The 16,613-nt window shown below is 49.9% G+C and overlaps 4 protein-coding genes across 4 annotated transcripts; 1 reads left to right on the top strand and 3 right to left on the bottom strand.

Annotated features, from left to right (window-relative positions):
• Positions 1-516: 516 nt before the first annotated feature.
• On the top strand, positions 517-887 carry BO72DRAFT_502158 (uncharacterized protein; the record flags this gene model as incomplete). Its single annotated transcript, XM_040949032.1, has 2 exons — positions 517-530; positions 701-887. The coding sequence occupies 2 exons, from the start codon at positions 517-519 to the stop codon at positions 885-887; spliced, it is 201 nt and encodes a 66-aa protein (XP_040795182.1).
• Positions 888-5,158: 4,271 nt separating this feature from the next.
• BO72DRAFT_27764 (NDT80 / PhoG like DNA-binding family protein) lies at positions 5,159-7,447 on the bottom strand. The gene is made up of 3 exons (XM_040940250.1): positions 7,179-7,447; positions 6,997-7,096; positions 5,159-6,942 (listed from the first exon to the last, which is right to left on the bottom strand). Exons 1-3 carry the CDS (start codon positions 7,207-7,209, stop codon positions 5,307-5,309), a joined length of 1,767 nt encoding a protein of 588 aa, XP_040795181.1. The 5' UTR covers positions 7,210-7,447; the 3' UTR covers positions 5,159-5,306.
• Positions 7,448-7,791: 344 nt separating this feature from the next.
• On the bottom strand, positions 7,792-7,995 carry BO72DRAFT_340862 (uncharacterized protein; the record flags this gene model as incomplete). Its single annotated transcript, XM_040940609.1, has 1 exon — positions 7,792-7,995. A coding segment is annotated over one exon (204 nt), but the record flags the coding sequence as incomplete, so codon positions are not given.
• A 2,102-nt stretch (positions 7,996-10,097) lies between these two features.
• Positions 10,098-10,895, bottom strand: BO72DRAFT_27675 (uncharacterized protein). Its single transcript, XM_040940243.1, has one exon. It carries the CDS (start codon positions 10,711-10,713, stop codon positions 10,273-10,275), a length of 441 nt encoding a protein of 146 aa, XP_040795179.1. The 5' UTR covers positions 10,714-10,895; the 3' UTR covers positions 10,098-10,272.
• Between the last annotated feature and the right edge of the window lie 5,718 nt (positions 10,896-16,613).

Raw genomic sequence — 16,613 nt, 5'->3', positions numbered from 1 at the left:
GAGGCAATAAGACCTCGCGCGCCACATCAGTGCTGTATGTACTGTGCTGTCGCACTGCCGCGGTAGGACTCTCCGCTCATTCCAATTATGTTGACCCATTCCCAAGTAACCAATTGCCTCTCTTCCGTACAGAGTAATCCAGCACAAAATCTCGGCTCTATACTGAGTCGACCCTCAAATCTCCATAAGAGTGAAATCCGCATCCCAAAGTGTAATGGAAAAGGTAGTTGACGTCGATGTGGCTTAAGTACCGAGTCCGTATAGCTACGACGAAAGAGTAGGTACTATAGCACTAAGCCCAATAAAGCCTAGCGCAGTCCCATCCCAAAAGAGGGCAAGATCCTCCTGCAGTGCCAGACCCGGCCTACTGTCTGCCTGCCCACTTCGAATCAAGCTCCGTATTGAATCCACGGTATATTGTCGTCTGCGGAAGGGCCTGCTCGACTGCCGCGCAGTAATTGCTCTCGCTCTCTTGCACCAGGCTTGCTCTCCACTTACTGGAATTCCCGCGCCACAATGTCGTTCTGGAGGTTTGTTCTGCTACCTTTCTAACCCTCACCTTTCGTCTTGTCGGTGTTGGGACAACTACGATCGTTGCCATTCCTTCGTGGAGAAGCGTACACACCCTCTACTTACCTTACCTACCTCCCACTCAACCTTTTTTTTATAGCTCTAGACTAACTTGGGTGTGTCATTCTAGCTCGTACAAAAGCCTCTCCCCCAAGACGCGGGCCCTCTTCGGCGTCGGCGCCATGGCATGGGCGGCGATTGGCCTGTGGGTGACGCCGCAGGTGGAGGGGGCGATGGGCCTGACCCCGACGCCCGAGGAGCAGCAGGAGTTGGACCGGAAACTGTCGGTTCGGGTCTCGAGGGTCGAGAGAGATTAATAAGGGAATTGACTGGATTTGCCGGTTCGACCTTTGGGGGGGTATACCAAGAAAAGGAGAGGCAGAGCGATGGAGGTTTCATTTTCCCAAGCCGGACGGAACTTGGGCTGCTGAAATAGAGGCCCCTTGGCGGTTTGATCAAGGGGGTTCCGTACCGCCCAGGCTACGCGACATCTGGATTCAGAGCAATGTGCGGGAGGCAATGGGTTTCAGAAAACCCCCACAGGGAGAACTGCTTTTGTGTGTCCATTGAACTGAGATGGGGTCTCGAGTTTTTCTTTTCTGCCAAGCCTTGTCATAAACCTGGCGAGGGGCGGACTGGCAACACTGTCACATGAGCGTCTTGCAGCTCTTGCAGGCGAAATGGGTGTTTGACGCAAGATTCAAGGAATAAGACGACATGGTGGCGAATAAGGCATGAAGTGAGGGCTAGAGAAGAATGAAGCCAGGAGGGAGGGCGGTATGGCAGACTGGGCGGCATGTCGGTGCAGGGCACTGACTGAGCTGGCATTCGGCAGAGGCATTGGGCTCTCGTCGCGTGTTGAGCCTTGTCAGAAGTTTGTTGATGGGACACAACATCCGGGAAAACCGTTTCGTGAAATGGAAGTCTTGACGCATGCAGTGTTGGGATGAGGTTTGGGGACAGCCATTCGTATGTTGATATAGGTGATCGACAATATCGCTATGGTTTCGTCGGTTCGAATAGGAAAAGGGCTTGAAGAAGAACTACAACACTTCCCAAGTGAGAGCAAGCTAAGCAACTAAATCGAGAATGAGCATCGAGTCATTCCCTCTAGACAGCTGGTCTTGGACGCAGTCACCAGGTGACTGGAAGTGACCATTCGAAGTTTGAGCCCAGGAGTTTCGGGACTCAACCGCCCCGCCAGCATCGCAATGGGACTGGTTAACGCAAGGCCAGTATTGACGCGAAGAGTAGCCCATACACACAAGGGGTGTGCATGGTGGGTTTGTTTCTCTTCCTGCCAGGGATCTCAACCGGCCGTGGCCCATGGTCTCGGATTCGACACAAGCCCAGGCTGGAAACCAGACCCACGACTCAGGATCAACGGACATACAGGATACAAGAATTCCTTTTGCTTCAGATGTTTCCTGGGTTGTTGTCGCATGCAATTCGCCGAAGGCCCCTTTTTCCCACATGAACCGCGCTAGACGATCAATGGAACGAAGCGTCCCTGTCGCCTTTTTCGTGGTGGGCGGGTAAATTCGAAGGAACAGTGGCCCCGCCACATTGACCGTTGGTTGAATTGTGCAAGGCGATAGGCTTCATACCTTGCTCAAGGATCAGAGATGATGCGGTGAAACTGCGAAAGGATTGGATTCATCACGATAGTCGCACCACGCTTCGGAAAAGGTGTCGTGGCCGGAAGGCAACGCGGTAGCTCACAGGAGGGCCTGGAGCCGATCGTCTTCTGTCGGACCCTTTCCCTCCTCCCTACTCCCTTGTACGACGTGCATGGTGGGCTATTCTAGGGGAGCTTTATTGCGCCGAGACTGTCTGGCTTCGGTAGCCACGGCACCCCCACTTGCCACCGTTTAGAATCGATAAGCCATTTGAACGAAAACAATCGGGTCGGACTAATGTGATCTCTGATGATGTCTCGGCTGCTGCAGGCTGGACCAGCTGCATGTGGTTCTAGGAATGATCGCTGTATCCTGGCTTTCGAAATCAGATGAGAGAACGGGGCTTGAGCATGTATGTATGTGGGTTCATTCTGAAAATAAGTTGATGGCAAGAGAGCACCTGGCAGGGTATCGCGTATTCCCTTCCTGGCTCTTTCCATTTATTGCCCATTTCGTTGGGAAATCATTGAATAAAGTCTCTTTTCTCATTGCGGATCCAAATGCTGAACTCTCAAAGAGGCAAAGCTTTCCCAAGAGTGGTGTCGAGGATAGAAGTTCGAGCACCCATGTCTGCGTTTGCGGACCGCCTACAGCTTGATTGAGAGATACTTAGTAACGGAGTACATAAATGAGATCGTCTGGAACGGCACCGGAACGTGCCGAGAGCGGTAAGTTTAGTGGAGGCAGCAGCCAACCAGCACTCCATAGAACTTTCAGTCTTGAATGGGTGAAAGTCATACCTAGGAGTAGGTAATGTATGTACTGTACCTGATGTACTTTAGAGTTTCCCGCAGCACCATCTGTCTGACCACTATTGAGCGTGGGAGCTGCATCGTACCGTGCTGGGGTTGAGAGGGAGCGAGAGCGCTAAGCCTCTTAAGAAGAGGCAACAAGAAGGGAACGATGCGGGTTTCCTAATGCGATTTACTCAGCGGCCTAATGTATGTCCGGTCGATCATGGAACGCATCGGGTGGGCGATCATCGCGTTAGTCGCATGTTCCTTTTTTGACGTCGCTCCAGTCTTGTCATCCGCAGCTGTGGAAGAAGGAAGCATCTCTATCCCGGACCGCCCGTATGGATCGGTGAATTGAGGACCGAGAGACGGGAATATACTGGACTGAACTGAAACGCGATGGGCGAGACTGGAAGTACTGTCTGTACTCAGTCGAGAGATCGGAGGCTATGGAGTTGGGGAGGGGGAGGGGGGGTGGCAAGCAAGCCCGTTGAGCCGCAAAGGAAGTCAAAGACGAATTGCCGGGCAAACTGTAACTAGTGGTTCGTTGACTTCGTTGACTTCGTTGACTGTAGGTATGAGTAGAGCGCCCACCCACTCCACTTTCTCCACTCAACAAACACAACAACAAGACAACGAGAAGGAAGAAATTAGAACAAAGAAGAGACGGAAAGGACTGGAAGTGGCGGGGCCAGGGAGCTCGAAGGGGAAAAGGAGGTGAGATTCAATGACTCAAAGAGAGTTAGTCAGTGTCAATGAGCAGTGAGCACCAGCTGCTGCTGCTGCTGCTGCTGCTGCTGGTGGTGGCCGGCCGCCAAACTTGGCAGGTACCGGGTCATCCCGTCCATTCATTGTACGGAAGTACACAAAGTAAAGTACTGTAAATACACATACACATGCTTCTTACTTTTTGTCTGTATGGAAGCAAGTCTTCCAAAGTTTGTCGATCTTCCTCCTCCTCCTCCTCCTCCTCCTCCTCATCATCATCAATCATCATTGGGGCTGACTGAGCTCGTCTGACTCTGTCCCTTCCCGACTCCTTCCCCTCCCTCTCCTTCTATTTCCTATTGCTGTTGTTTCTCTCTCTTGGAGTCTCCCCGACACCACCAGTCCTCCAAGCCTCCTTGTCCATCTTGTCCATCTTGTCCATTGGACTGATCGGGGAATGGCGCATGGCAGATGAAGCCTGGGAGGAGATCAAGCAAGTCCAGCCTTTTTCGACTGAGAGGCACATCCGTCTCCCTCCCCCCTCCCCCCTGCTCCTATCACAAACGGATATCAGCCAGATGTCCACTTTCCAATTGCCCCCACCATCTGGCAGGCTTGTTCATTTGCTTCTTTGAGTATGGATCGAATTCGGTTCTTTCTTGTTCCTTTTTTTTAATTGCTTTTTTTCCGTGCCGGTACACTCTCGATCTTCCCCTCTCCCCTTCCTCCCACCCCCATGTCGGTTTGACATGCATCATTAGGTTGGCCTGACAGCGGCGACCCTCAAATTAGTCCCAAGTAGGGCAACATATCGGAGAATTTCTGAACCCCCGCCAGAGCCAATTATTGGGCCGCGAAGGTTGCATTTCCCTGTTTCTTGGGTTTTATCGTGCATTCGCTCAGACTCCATGCGTTTGTTGTCCCTATTATCGGGGTTTCTTATCTCGGGAGGGGATTCTGTCTCCCTGATCTGATACCCTGGGAGGGGGGAGGACAGGTCCTTGGTGGCTTACTACTCCTCGCGGGGGAAAAGGAAAGAGACCCGCTATGGGTTAAAAGTCAATACAGACACAAAAAGAAATGAACCTGATGGGCTGGGGTAGATGCGGAAACCTTAGCAACTCCTCGACAAAGCAACAAAGAAGAGGCTCGCATAGGTTAGCTCTCTCGAATAATCAATGCAATTTCGCTTGCCTTGGCTACATGGAAAATGTCAATGAACTCAAGCTGCCAGTCTATATCGAACACATAGAAGGCTTTGTTCGGAAAGTCCATCACAAGCATCCGAAAATCTTTTCTTTTTCCCACCAGGAAAAATAGTTCACAATAATCCATATGGAAAGAGAAGGAGAAACAGAAAGAAAGAAGAAGAGGAATAAGAAAAGGAAGGACAAAATAACGGCAAAAGTGCGACCACAATGACCCGTCAAGTTTGATCCTGCCTATAGTGATAGTGTTTGAGCTTTCAATGAGAGAAGGCTGAGAATAGAAGAGAAGGGATGTAGGAGGCGGTACAAGGAGAAAACGGAGTCCACAGGACTAGAGGTCAAGGTTCATCAGCTAAAAGGAGCGTAACGGGAAGGGCAAGTCAGGGTCAAACCGAAAACGCCAACTGCTAAGCGCACAGACTCTGGGAGTTTGAAAAGCGACCGTAAGGACTGCCGTCGCTGGCACGCGTTGAGTAGACAGGATCATACCCACTGCTCGTGGAATGGTGGAAGAGATTTGGAGCCATTCGAGAAGGTTGTTTCAGATAATGCGACGACTCATGCTGGTCGTTGGGGACAAACGAGACCATAGGGTCGTAAGTGTCCGCGAACCCGTTGCCGGTCTCGTCGCTGCTTTTAGTGATTGAGTCGTAGTCAAAAGACGGCAGGTGGTGGCGGTACTGGCTGCCGGGCTTTCGGCCATTCAGAACATGGTAGCCAGGATCCTGATATGAATCTATACTAGTCGTACTTTTCATCGAATCCATGGGGTCCATCGTATCCGTAATGAGCCCCAGGTCGAACGCTGATGAGGAAGATGAAGATATATGCGGGCTTTCGCTGAGCGGTGACTGGTCTGCCGCTGTCATTTGATGGTAATCGGTGCGAGGATATTGTGGACCGCCGCGGTGAGAAGCGTCGTACGGCATTAAGGTCAAGTGAGACCGTGCAGCCTGTCCTATGCCCGGGGGTAGGACAGCGCCTCCGGTGCCGTCGCCCGAGCCACCACTCCCCCCGTCTGGGCCCATGCTCGTTGAGCTATCGCGTCGGCCATCTTTGTAATGGCCCGGGGAGCGACCACGAACGACCATGGGGTGAGAAAGTCGGCGGGCTATCTTAAACCACTGGGTCTCAGTTCCACCCACCGGATGGGAGACTTCTGCATATAGCTCTACCACCAGATTGTAGTATTGCTGTTGAGCCCGTCGCTTGCCATTATTTGCCGTCGCTTTCTGAAATTGGATGCGTTCAAAAGTGTGTTGTGTTGGGGGCTGTGACGGCTGCGGGGCCCCAGCGTACGTGGAAGTATACTCCATCGGTATTCCGGCCGACTGTGTGAGTGAGTAGCCGTGAGGACTGCTGCTGGATGCCCCACCGTGGCCCAGGGCTAATGGCGAAGGTTGGCACGGTTGAAGCACGATCTTCCCTGGTTTTCTTTCCGACTGCTTATCTCGTTTCGGGGTGTGCTGAACCAGCTCTCGAGGCTCCCCGCATTGTGCATTTACTATTGCCGAAATAGACATAGAAAATGACAGGATGCGCTCTGCCGTTGATTGCTCGGAAAATTTGAGGTAAAGAGGACCGTGAGGCATAGGGCATAAAGAAAAGGAACACGAGACAGAGAAATAGTTGCGGCGATAGCAGGTCCACTTTTCGTCCACTTGGAAAAATCCCTTGTGAATTTTCGCTTGTATCTCAGGTCTAATTGTTTGATTGCCTGAGATGATGGGGTGAATGACATTGGTCTCATGGAATGGAGGTGCATCCGTCATGGGCTGCGCCAAGCGCTGAACAGGATCGATCAGCAGGTTTGTCGACTGCCCAAAAAGCGAACGCTCGTTAGGACCCTCGAGTGCTCTTGGTGTTGTCGTATAAGGAGCCATCCTACTCATCTCGGGTAGGGCAGACAATGATGGAAACGTTCCGCGATGAAGTGCATAGCCTGAATAATTGTCGGATCTCCCCACCGAAACTGCAGTGGCTTGCGATGGTACGCTGGGCGACATGTTGGTCGGTGGTTGACTAAATGGATCCCAAAATTTTCTTATCAATCAACCCATGTTGAGAATGAATCATCGAGTTTATAGACAGACTTACAGCGCCGGGGGTACTCGATGGGATCTAAAATCGGAAATTCTATCATAGGATAGGCCGGGTGAATGTGAGTAGATAGAATTGGATGTGGAAGAGAAGGTCTCTGCTAGGAAGCACACCCATTAGCTACGAGCTCAAACAGCCAAAGACGAAGAGCAGATGGCTAGGGTGAGATGGAGACAAACCAGAGCACGAGTCAGTAGGGCTCATAATCATGGTTGGCGACGCTGCGTAGCTGTGAATCTATTTAGTCATGATGCTGTGTCGGTGGGAGAGGTGTCAAAAAGTCTGGAGAGATTGGCGGCAACGAGGGCCAAAATAAGATAGGACAACAGAAAGGCCAGGTATAGTTCATTGGCTTCCAACGCATCATGATTGCAAGGCATGTATAAGCGTATCAGAAGCGAGGCGAAGGGTCCAAGGATGTGACCAGGGAGCAACAAGTCAATGCACCCTGCAAGCAACAGGCTACCAGACCCCAACCTTTGATGAAATAAGGATAACAGGCCGAAACGGAATATCAGAAGAAATTGGGAAAATGAACATGAGATAATAATAGGACAGGTATTCAGAGGTTGAAAGGAAGAAAATCCAATCCAGAAAAATAGAATAAGATAAAATAAGAAGGACTAATCCAAAGAGGCAGAAGCAGCATGACAGCAACACAGAGAGAGGGTGAGTTGAACAGCGAGCTACTCGGTAGTCAGGCTGTTTGGACAAGAAGGAAATGCTGCAACTAGTGGCTGCAAGCGGGACAAGTGGAGCACGAGGATAGCCTGGATTGAAAGAGAACTGAACTTACGGTACATCCTGCAGTGCAGTCTGCTGTGTGTTGTATCGCAAACCGTTGGTAGCAGGTATTGAGACAGGCTGCGCGAGAGGATGGCCAACGGCGCCACCTCTCCGGGTATTTTCTTCTTCGTCCATTGAAAAAGCTGTCGATCCAGAAAACGGCCGTTGCGCCCCCGCGTAGTCTCCGTCATTATTGAGGGGACCATCCAGTGGAAATGAGTTTTGCAGAAGAGTTGCTGACAATAAACCCATGGTTAGCAGGATGGCTTTGGACAGTTGCCAGCAGGGGAAGAAAAATGGAGGGGAGCATGAAGGAATAGAGAAGGAAAGACAGAGAAATACTATCACCACATTGGGTCTCTCTCTCTCTCTCTCTCTCTCCCCCCGCACGCGAGAGAGAGAGAGAGAGGCAGTGGATGAGAGCGAGAAATTAAAAATCAAAAAAAGAAACGGAAGAGAGAAAAAAAAAAAAAGAAAAAAAGGAAAAGGAAAAAGAAATTAGAAGAAATATGAAAGAGGAAATGAAAATGAATAATAGTAACTGACAAAAAGGTACAAGAAGATTTAGCTTCCGCCAGACCAGCATGGAGGAAAGGGTTCAATTTCACTCCCTGTCAGCCAAGGAAGTAGGAAGCAGTAATCCTTGATGTCATGCGAATTCAAGGAAATCGGGCATTCTGAAATTGTGTAACCGAAATAGAAGCTTGAAGTGTAGGTAGGGAAAAAAAAAAAAAAGAGAATCTTAACGTCACCCTTCCCACGGATGTAGATCGGCTGCCTGTCAGAAGTAATCGCGACTGGGGGGGAGGTCACGAGCCTAGTCGGCCGCTGAGACCGCATCATGGAATTGACGGAAATCTTGCCAGGTGCCAGGGTAAGGAATGTCAGGAAAATAAGAGACAGAACCACTTACAATGATTCATTGGGAAAAGCCACAGAAGGGTAACTACCTCGAAAGATAGAAAACCTCCTTAAGAATAAGCGAAAAATAGAGAGAGAGAGAGAACAGGGGGCAAAAAAGCCAGCAATGATAAAAGAAGAAAAAGAGTCACGAAGATCAATAGATAAACTTTTGAGGATTTAGCAAACTAAGCTCAAAGACGGGTTCGTGCCTGGGGCGTCTCCGATTTTGATTGTCAGCCTAAGCTGAGCAGCGACGAAAGGACCTTGTCAAAACTAGACCTGGATGACACTATATAGGGTGAGAGCGCAGCTGTTAGACGCTGTCAGTGAGGCCTGCCCGTGAGGCTCGCAACCGCGCGGTTTGGAATAGGTCGTCGCTCTTACCCGGAGATTTTGTCCGCCTTCAGCGTTCTGGTCGAGCAATAGGATCCTAGCTTCAAGGCAGCAGAGTTAGGCTTATCTATTAGAGACACACCTGCTAGAGAAACAAAAGGCATAGAGCAATGAAATCTCAAAGAAAACAGCCAAACCCATTAAGCAGGCCTGTCGCTTAAATCCCCTGCGAAGAGATATAAAATGAAGGGGGGTTGGGTTTGTGAAATAGAAGCATTAGACCAGTGAAAAGAAAACGGGCTGAGAAGAGCTGAAACCAATAAGCAGCATGGGTGGGAAGAAGAAGAGAGAGAAAAAAAAAGAAGCATGAAAGCAGCATCGACATATGCCCTCGAGGACAGTGACTAAGAAGACATGGGGGCCTTTGGCAGGTTTATGAACGGTACGGGAATATTGACGTAGACAATGAACGGAGCCAATACACCCCTGTTGCTAGCCATCGCGCTGCAGATGTCCAGCAGGTCTTGACGAAAAGTCTTCCAAAACACCAAAGCTTGCAGGTTTCATGCAGCCAGTGACATCTCTATGACTCATGTCATGGCAATGAGAAGCATCACCAGGAATGACACTGTTTCGGCTCCGAAGTAAAGCGTAGTTCCAAGGCCGAACTCCAAGGAGGAGAATGAGAAGGGAAAGACGAGAGGCACGGAGACTCCCGATGCGAGAGAACAGGAAACAGAGATGATGAGACTCACTGGAATGTGCTCAGCTCAGCAGAGGGAGACTATCTTGCATCAGTTGATGCAGGTTTTCATTCTCAGCTGCAACCCTATGTATATGTAGATCGGTTGTCCCAGAAAGTCGGTAATCCACGTCAAGAGGACGGCGGCTGGAGACAATAGAGTCCTGCTCCTCGGGAGATTAAATAGAAGACCTGGCGCAGCGCTCGGAAGGTCGAGGATTGTTGAGACCGTTCTCCAGTGCCGAATGATCCAGAGGAAAAGGCAGGGCTGAGCCGACAGTTGTTGCGAGGGAACTGCTCGCTTGATATTGATTTTTTGGATGTTGGATGAAGATGCTTTGCTCACGGTTCCTCCTCCTGCCCACACCCTCAAGACGCGCACTTCAGTCTCCGTTGTCTACCTAGGCTGGCCCCTTTACGGCACCCAATAAGCGACCCTGGTAGTTGTGCGGCGGAAATGGTCTGCAGAGGATCGTTGTGCACAAGCCCTGAAGCTCCAGGTTACCCATTTAAGCTTGAGAACAAATACCACCCTCGCCACGAGTTTGCTGTTGAGCTAGACCATGCCAGGGCCCAAAAACTTTCCTTGTTCCAACTTCACTGTTGCGTAGATCAAGAATAAAGAACAGTGGATTACAATGGGTGCACCTGGCCTTTGAGAAGAAGAAGCTTATGTACTCCTGATGTGCAGGTTGATAGATAAAAGCCTTGTGCTGTTCATTGCTGATCTTGCTCCTCTGGCTTGTTCTCTGTTGATACTTCTTGTCTGTCTGTCTTGCGGGCGCGCGTGCCCTCAGTTTCCACCTCCCTCTCTTCAACACGTTCTCGTCCGCGAATTGATGCGCATCGATTTCTTTTCTTTTTCGACTCAAGGACGAAAAAGGAAAGAAGGGTAAACCCCTCAACCAGAAACAGAGCAACGACCTTCGAGGGAAAGATTGACGTCTCATCCCAACTAGTGCAGGAAAGATTAAAAAAGAAAAAGAAAAACGCGAAAAAAAGCTGGACCCTGTCAAAAACCGTTGGAGACACACAACATTGGTCAGATTCCATGTGACATCTCTCTGACCCAAGTCCAGGCAAATTTAGCGCTGCACAAACTCAGTGTGGAATGAACTCCAACTTCGACATAGTTCAACCGGCAGCTTGATTGGTGAACTGTTCTATACTCCATACAGAACATTACTGTTGAAGTCAGCTGTCCTAGTGTGTGAACACCCGACGAACGGCAGAGTGCAGCAAGACCGAAAAAGATGGTACTAGAACCGATTCGCGGCGATCATTGCCCCGGGAATCCGTGCAGACCCCAGTCCCATGATGGGGATTGTCGATAACACTACTGAGCTTGGGCAGATGCAGATAGCCAATAGCTCTCAGGGCCGTCGACGAAGGGTCGATGTACGCCGTCTAGCCATACCGTGCTGGGTAAGTGGTCCCGAAAAAAAAAGAAGCCATGTTCAAGAGAAGTCTCCTCTTTGCGATCACTTCCCTCGCAATCTCTGAATATTCTCAAGGCACGAGCAGCAGCGAGTCTTGCATGAATAGAGGGCGATCGTCAGATTTCGATCCAACGGTCGATTTTGAATACCGTGACCCGTGGTGGTTGTCCGTTCACCGACATAGCCTGAGAAAACCATGACTTCAGATATGCAGCCTGTATAAACTGCAGTAGCATGGATAGGATGCCTCTTTTGATTCGGTTAGATATTTTGACCGAATCGCATGCACTTCAGCGACAACGACCCCTTTCCAGTCCTACCGATTCTCGGTGTGGAGCGTACATGTGCTGCGCACAGCATGTTTTCCAGAATTGATTAGGCCCACTGCCAGGTAAGACAGCCTAAGTGACTTCACTGGATCTGGAAAGGAATGGAGTTTGCGGAAGTGGGGGATTTTTGTTTTTTGTTTTTTGTTGTTTCATCTGGACATTTTGGTCAATGTTTTCTTATTCCTTCCCCCCTCTTTCTTCCTAATGGGAGAGGTTTTCTGTGGCTGGATGATCGGCCAGACCTGCAGGAAGCTAGTTGGTCCAGATGTGATATGCACGGTGCTGAAATAAGCCGCCAAGAAGTCATCATTGGTAGTGTCCGAGTGAGATTTTTCCCTCGAAGCCAGTCATTGAAGGACTGCAAATTCTGCGTATAGAGTCAGTCCCTAGTGGAGGATGGATGTCGTGCAGGACGTGCCCGCGGGATGCGGCGCGAATCCCATAGTAACCTTGAACAGGGGGGTGGGGGGAGGGGGAGGGGGGCCGAGAGTCAAGACAAGACTGGGACGTGAAGGACGTTGCATTATTTCAAGCCAGGGTTAACTTGAGAGCTGGGCCCGCTGATTGGGATAATGATCTATCGATGGACCCATGGACCCATGGTTGAAAGGAGATACGGTATGATCTCACGCGCATCTCAGCATGAGAATGAGATCTCTCTACTAGAGAACTCGAGAACTCTGCCGTGACAATGCCAATCTACAGAAACAAACCTATTGAGATCTTCAGGACGAACAATTGGACATGGTGATTGCAGGGATGCATTTTCCACAAACGTGATCGCGGATACAAAAGCAAGAACGGTTGTGGGAGACTAAATACATTACAGATGTATAGGTACCGACCGTACTAACTGTTCTTAGTAAGTGTTAAATAAGTACTGTACCTTAGTCTATCAAAATTAATTCAGAATTTCAGAATCACTGGGCCATGGGCCATGGGCAAATCCTCTTAGTGCCGGGAGGGTTCATGGCACGTGCAGGGAATTGCTAAAAAGGGATTAGTGCCATGCCGACTGGTACCTTCTTATTTACAACCATTTAACAACCATTGTTATTATTGCGCCAACAACCAACAACCGATTCAGTCGTCCGTCTCCTCCACAATTTTCTGTTTCTATGGCTCATCATGATAGTCAGCGCCAGTGCGGTGTCATCTTTCTTCGTCAGAGCAGGAACTGAGCTCTATTGGTCCTGGTAACGATAGAACGATGGAACGAAAGCCGGGTACCGACAACGCCCCGAACATCTCCTTCCTCTGCTACTCCGTACTTTACTAAGATATGGCTGACAGGGCTGTGTCTACCTAAGCAACAAACCTTTAAAAAACTTCGCATTTGTTCCAGTTACAGAGTACTGGGCCAAGACTTTATCGGGTTGCTAGGTAAATTCCAGAGCACCAGCTTGCGAATCAGAGAGGCCAGTCCTCACGGAGTCATCATTACGTTGGCCGATGGACATGACAGAGCATCTTCGAAGGCATCTGTTCGTTCTCTTTTCTCTTATTCGACTGGAGTCCAGTCCCGAAAGACTCGGATTGAGGAGCTGTTCGTTTATTCATGACCGTTCCTACGTTAAGGTTCGAACAAGGCTCTAACGAGGGCCGAGTTCTCTAACCTGGGTGGGAATGTGTTGGACCTGTCTCAGAAGTAGCATCGCTACCAAATTGCGCCCATTGGTGCCTTTCCGATTAATGCACGGCTCTGGTCCTTCATAATCAGAACGCGAATTATTCCTTTTGCCTGCTGACTTTTACCCGTGCTAGTGGCTGATACGTCTCCCGATGCAGCCTCCTGTGCAACCACAGGATAATTACAGTACATTTTCGAATCCATACTGGGGCAAAGAAGCCTGTCCTGACATGTTTTGGGCTGCAGACGGCCGATATTACGGTTTGGACTATCAACAAAGCCCCGCCAGGCCGTCGTCTTGCCGATCGAAGCAGCTGCACTTGAGGCGAGTCCAGAACATTCGGCTTTAATCTCCGGGATTCTCAATAGACTTTACAATTGGATGGACCCTTGACAGAATCCTGGCTCTATTACCTGGGCTGCTATGCGGATTACAATCATCTCTTTGCATATTAGCCTTTCTATCCGATCATTCTTACCGGGCAGCCGGTTCTGGCAGAAGTAGCCTTCCGAGAGTATCCGGTTCTATATCTCAATTCAAGCTGTAGCAGCTTTCTTCAGTGGTCGAGCTAATATGCGGTTGAGCATCATTACTAGAGGAAATATACCGTGGCGGACGCACAGGTGCTACTACCGCGCGTGTTCTAGGCAGGAGCATCGTTGGTTTCTCTGGTAGCGTCGGGTCCGAGGGTATACCGGTTCTTCCCGGTCCACTTGTGATTTGCCCGGTTGAACTGAAGAGCTAAACCACAGCGACCTCAGCACACTGGGCTATCCTTGAGTCGATACCACTGATCTCTGGAAATATCGAAGGAGCCAGGCCGCTATTGCTCCTTCTTCAATGCTGCGCATCTGGAGCCAAGGTGTATAGACGAAACCCATCTCAACAGCTCCGTCCTAGCTGTATCCCCATTCTTGTCTGTAAACCCTCTTTGATCCTAATCGTTCTTCTCATACCTGACGATACTGCGGCTAATACCTTGTCAAGGGAATTCGGCATTTGTACCGGAAACCCAAGTTAGTGTTGTTATTCCTTATTCCGCGTGGCCGTCTTCGTTGGTTGGGTTGCTATCAAATCTGGCTTGTTTGTGTGACTCGACGGGATCAGGATCAATTGCTGCCTGGAATTGGTATTCTGGGTATTTTCCCGCTCGCGGCGCAGACTTCTTTCGAGGTCAACGCGAGCACCAACTCTAAGAGCCGGCCCATAACTGAAAATACTGCAGAAGGCGCCAGGTTTGGCCGGGGAATTCACCCTATCATGCCCATCCACTCAATTCGATCGGACGCTCGAGCGGTAGAGTATAGCCTTGGAGTCTCAGCAGCAACGAACAGGGCCATAGGACCGACGCTGATCGATGCCTTCGAGGCATATGCTCAAGGGAATACGAACCGAAAAAAAAAAGCCGAGAAGGTATGATGCCTGCTGGCTCTCAGCCATGGGATCTGCTTCTTCGACCAAGTCGAACCGGATAGGACGGTCGTTATACTTGATTGGGTAAGGTTGGTGTAGGTGACGTTGATGAGAGTGGCGTGCAAGACGCCCATTTGGCGAGACGGATATGCTGAGTCCCGTGGGGATTCGGCTCTTCCAGTGGATGGCCAGTGCCAGCTCAGTTGTCTCTCGAGGGTAACACAGATAGGAGCTCGCGAGTGTGTTCAGAAGGAGAGCATATCAACAGTTGACGGAATTACTCGCAGGGCGATACACAAGACCATTCTTGACAGAACTATCCAACACCGTGTCCATGCAATGTAACCAATGTCGGACGGAGTCAGCACACCATCCACATACCTTCCGATCAATAGCCATTGGTGCACTTGCGAAGGTAGATTCTATACATCTCCATCATGCTGATTTGGCGTGACGCCTCGCCCCAGAAAACAGGCATTGGCTTATCTGAATGGCAGACGGCTTGGGCGGAGGTCATCACGCACTGAGGTTGATACTTGTTCGTCTGGTCATGCTTACCCTCCTGGGCGTGATGATCGATCAATTGAGATGTGGCATGACCCCGATCTTGCCACTGAGGAGCGCCCTATCCTGCGGCATCTACCAAAGAGCCATGTTTACAAGGGATTCTTGCAGAGAGATAGCGGGTTGGTGTGCGTGAAGCGGATTGGGGAGGGGGCAGCGCTAATCTCAGAAGCTCCTGAGTATTATTGATCCTTCTTTGCCATCTGGCCTAGCCCACAGGCCATTTCTCAGCCTGACAGAAGCTTGTATACGGCAAGCATATCCTTGACAAACTGACTTCGATAGTCTGTTCGCCGCAGCCTGTCAACGCCCATCCGCCACTTCCTCTGACTGTGGGGGCCTATAACCATCTCCCAGCCTTTCTAGCCGATTACTAGACTAGAGTGCCGCCCCCCGCCCCCCTTCTGGCCCCGTCTACGGATTCTTTTCAGAAAATCCTGGTGGGTAGGGGAAGAACAGCTGGCAATGATGTAGATTGACTCATCGGACAAAGTTCCATAAGCAATTGCTGCACAGTGGACCAGGGGTGAGGCCGAGGAGGGGAATGAATGCATCTACGAAGAAGACTAACAATCCTGCCGGAGGCATTTGCGGAGGTTGGTAGAAGGGATTGGGACATCTTGACCCTTCTCCCTCCCTTCCAGCTTGCAACTGTCTACTCCTACGTTCACATGATCGTAAAGGCCACGTCGAACCAGACTTTCTATCATTGGGACATGCCTACAAGCCCACGCTAACCCTGAATGCAACGTGATCTCGTCTCAGAACCTAGTCAAAAAGAGCACTTTTCTTTATGCAAAGCAAAACCTCGCCTCCCTCGAACCATCCAAGGAAAAAGAGGAAGAAAACTCAACTAAGCTAAAGCGGGGGGGGGGGTGGAAGACCACAAATAAGACCATCAAGCAAGGAAACAAGCAAGCCAGCCGACTTGCCAGTCACAAGATAATCAAAACCAAATCCCATGACATGAAACCATGCAAAGATATCAAGAAAGTGGATGAAGAAGAGGAGGATTGTGAAGAGGATGACTAGAAAAGGAGACAACTGCTTCTTTTTTGGGAGGGGTTTCCCTTGCTTTTTGTATAGACCTCGACCAAATGTGCGCACACAACAACACTTATATATATGTACGCAAGAAGCTTAGCAGAAAAATCGACACTTTGGAATCCTTTTTCAGTATTCATCATTATCGATCGGATCATACAATACAAAGAAAAGGAAGTAGTAGTTGAGGGATCCTTGAAGTCATCATGAAGGAAACCCGCTTCTTGACGGAGAGCGGCCAAGGTGTCGTGAACCGGAAATAAGATGGGAATGAGTTTGAAAGGGGGATGGTGCGAGAGTTTAGGGGACGAAAAAACGAGGTAATAGGAATCTAAGTAGCCCGCTTGGCGAACTCGACGCGCAGAATAAGGTGGCGGTAACCGACTGTGTAGAAGAGGTAGGATGTTAGTTCTTTTTCGTTTTCTTGAGG

The sequence above is a fragment of the Aspergillus fijiensis genome, assembly GCF_003184825.1.
Source record: "Aspergillus fijiensis CBS 313.89 unplaced genomic scaffold BO72scaffold_111, whole genome shotgun sequence".
Lineage (NCBI taxonomy): Eukaryota > Fungi > Ascomycota > Eurotiomycetes > Eurotiales > Aspergillaceae > Aspergillus > Aspergillus fijiensis.
Note: the sequence above shows the minus strand (reverse complement) of the source record. Positions and strands in the feature narration are given on the sequence as shown.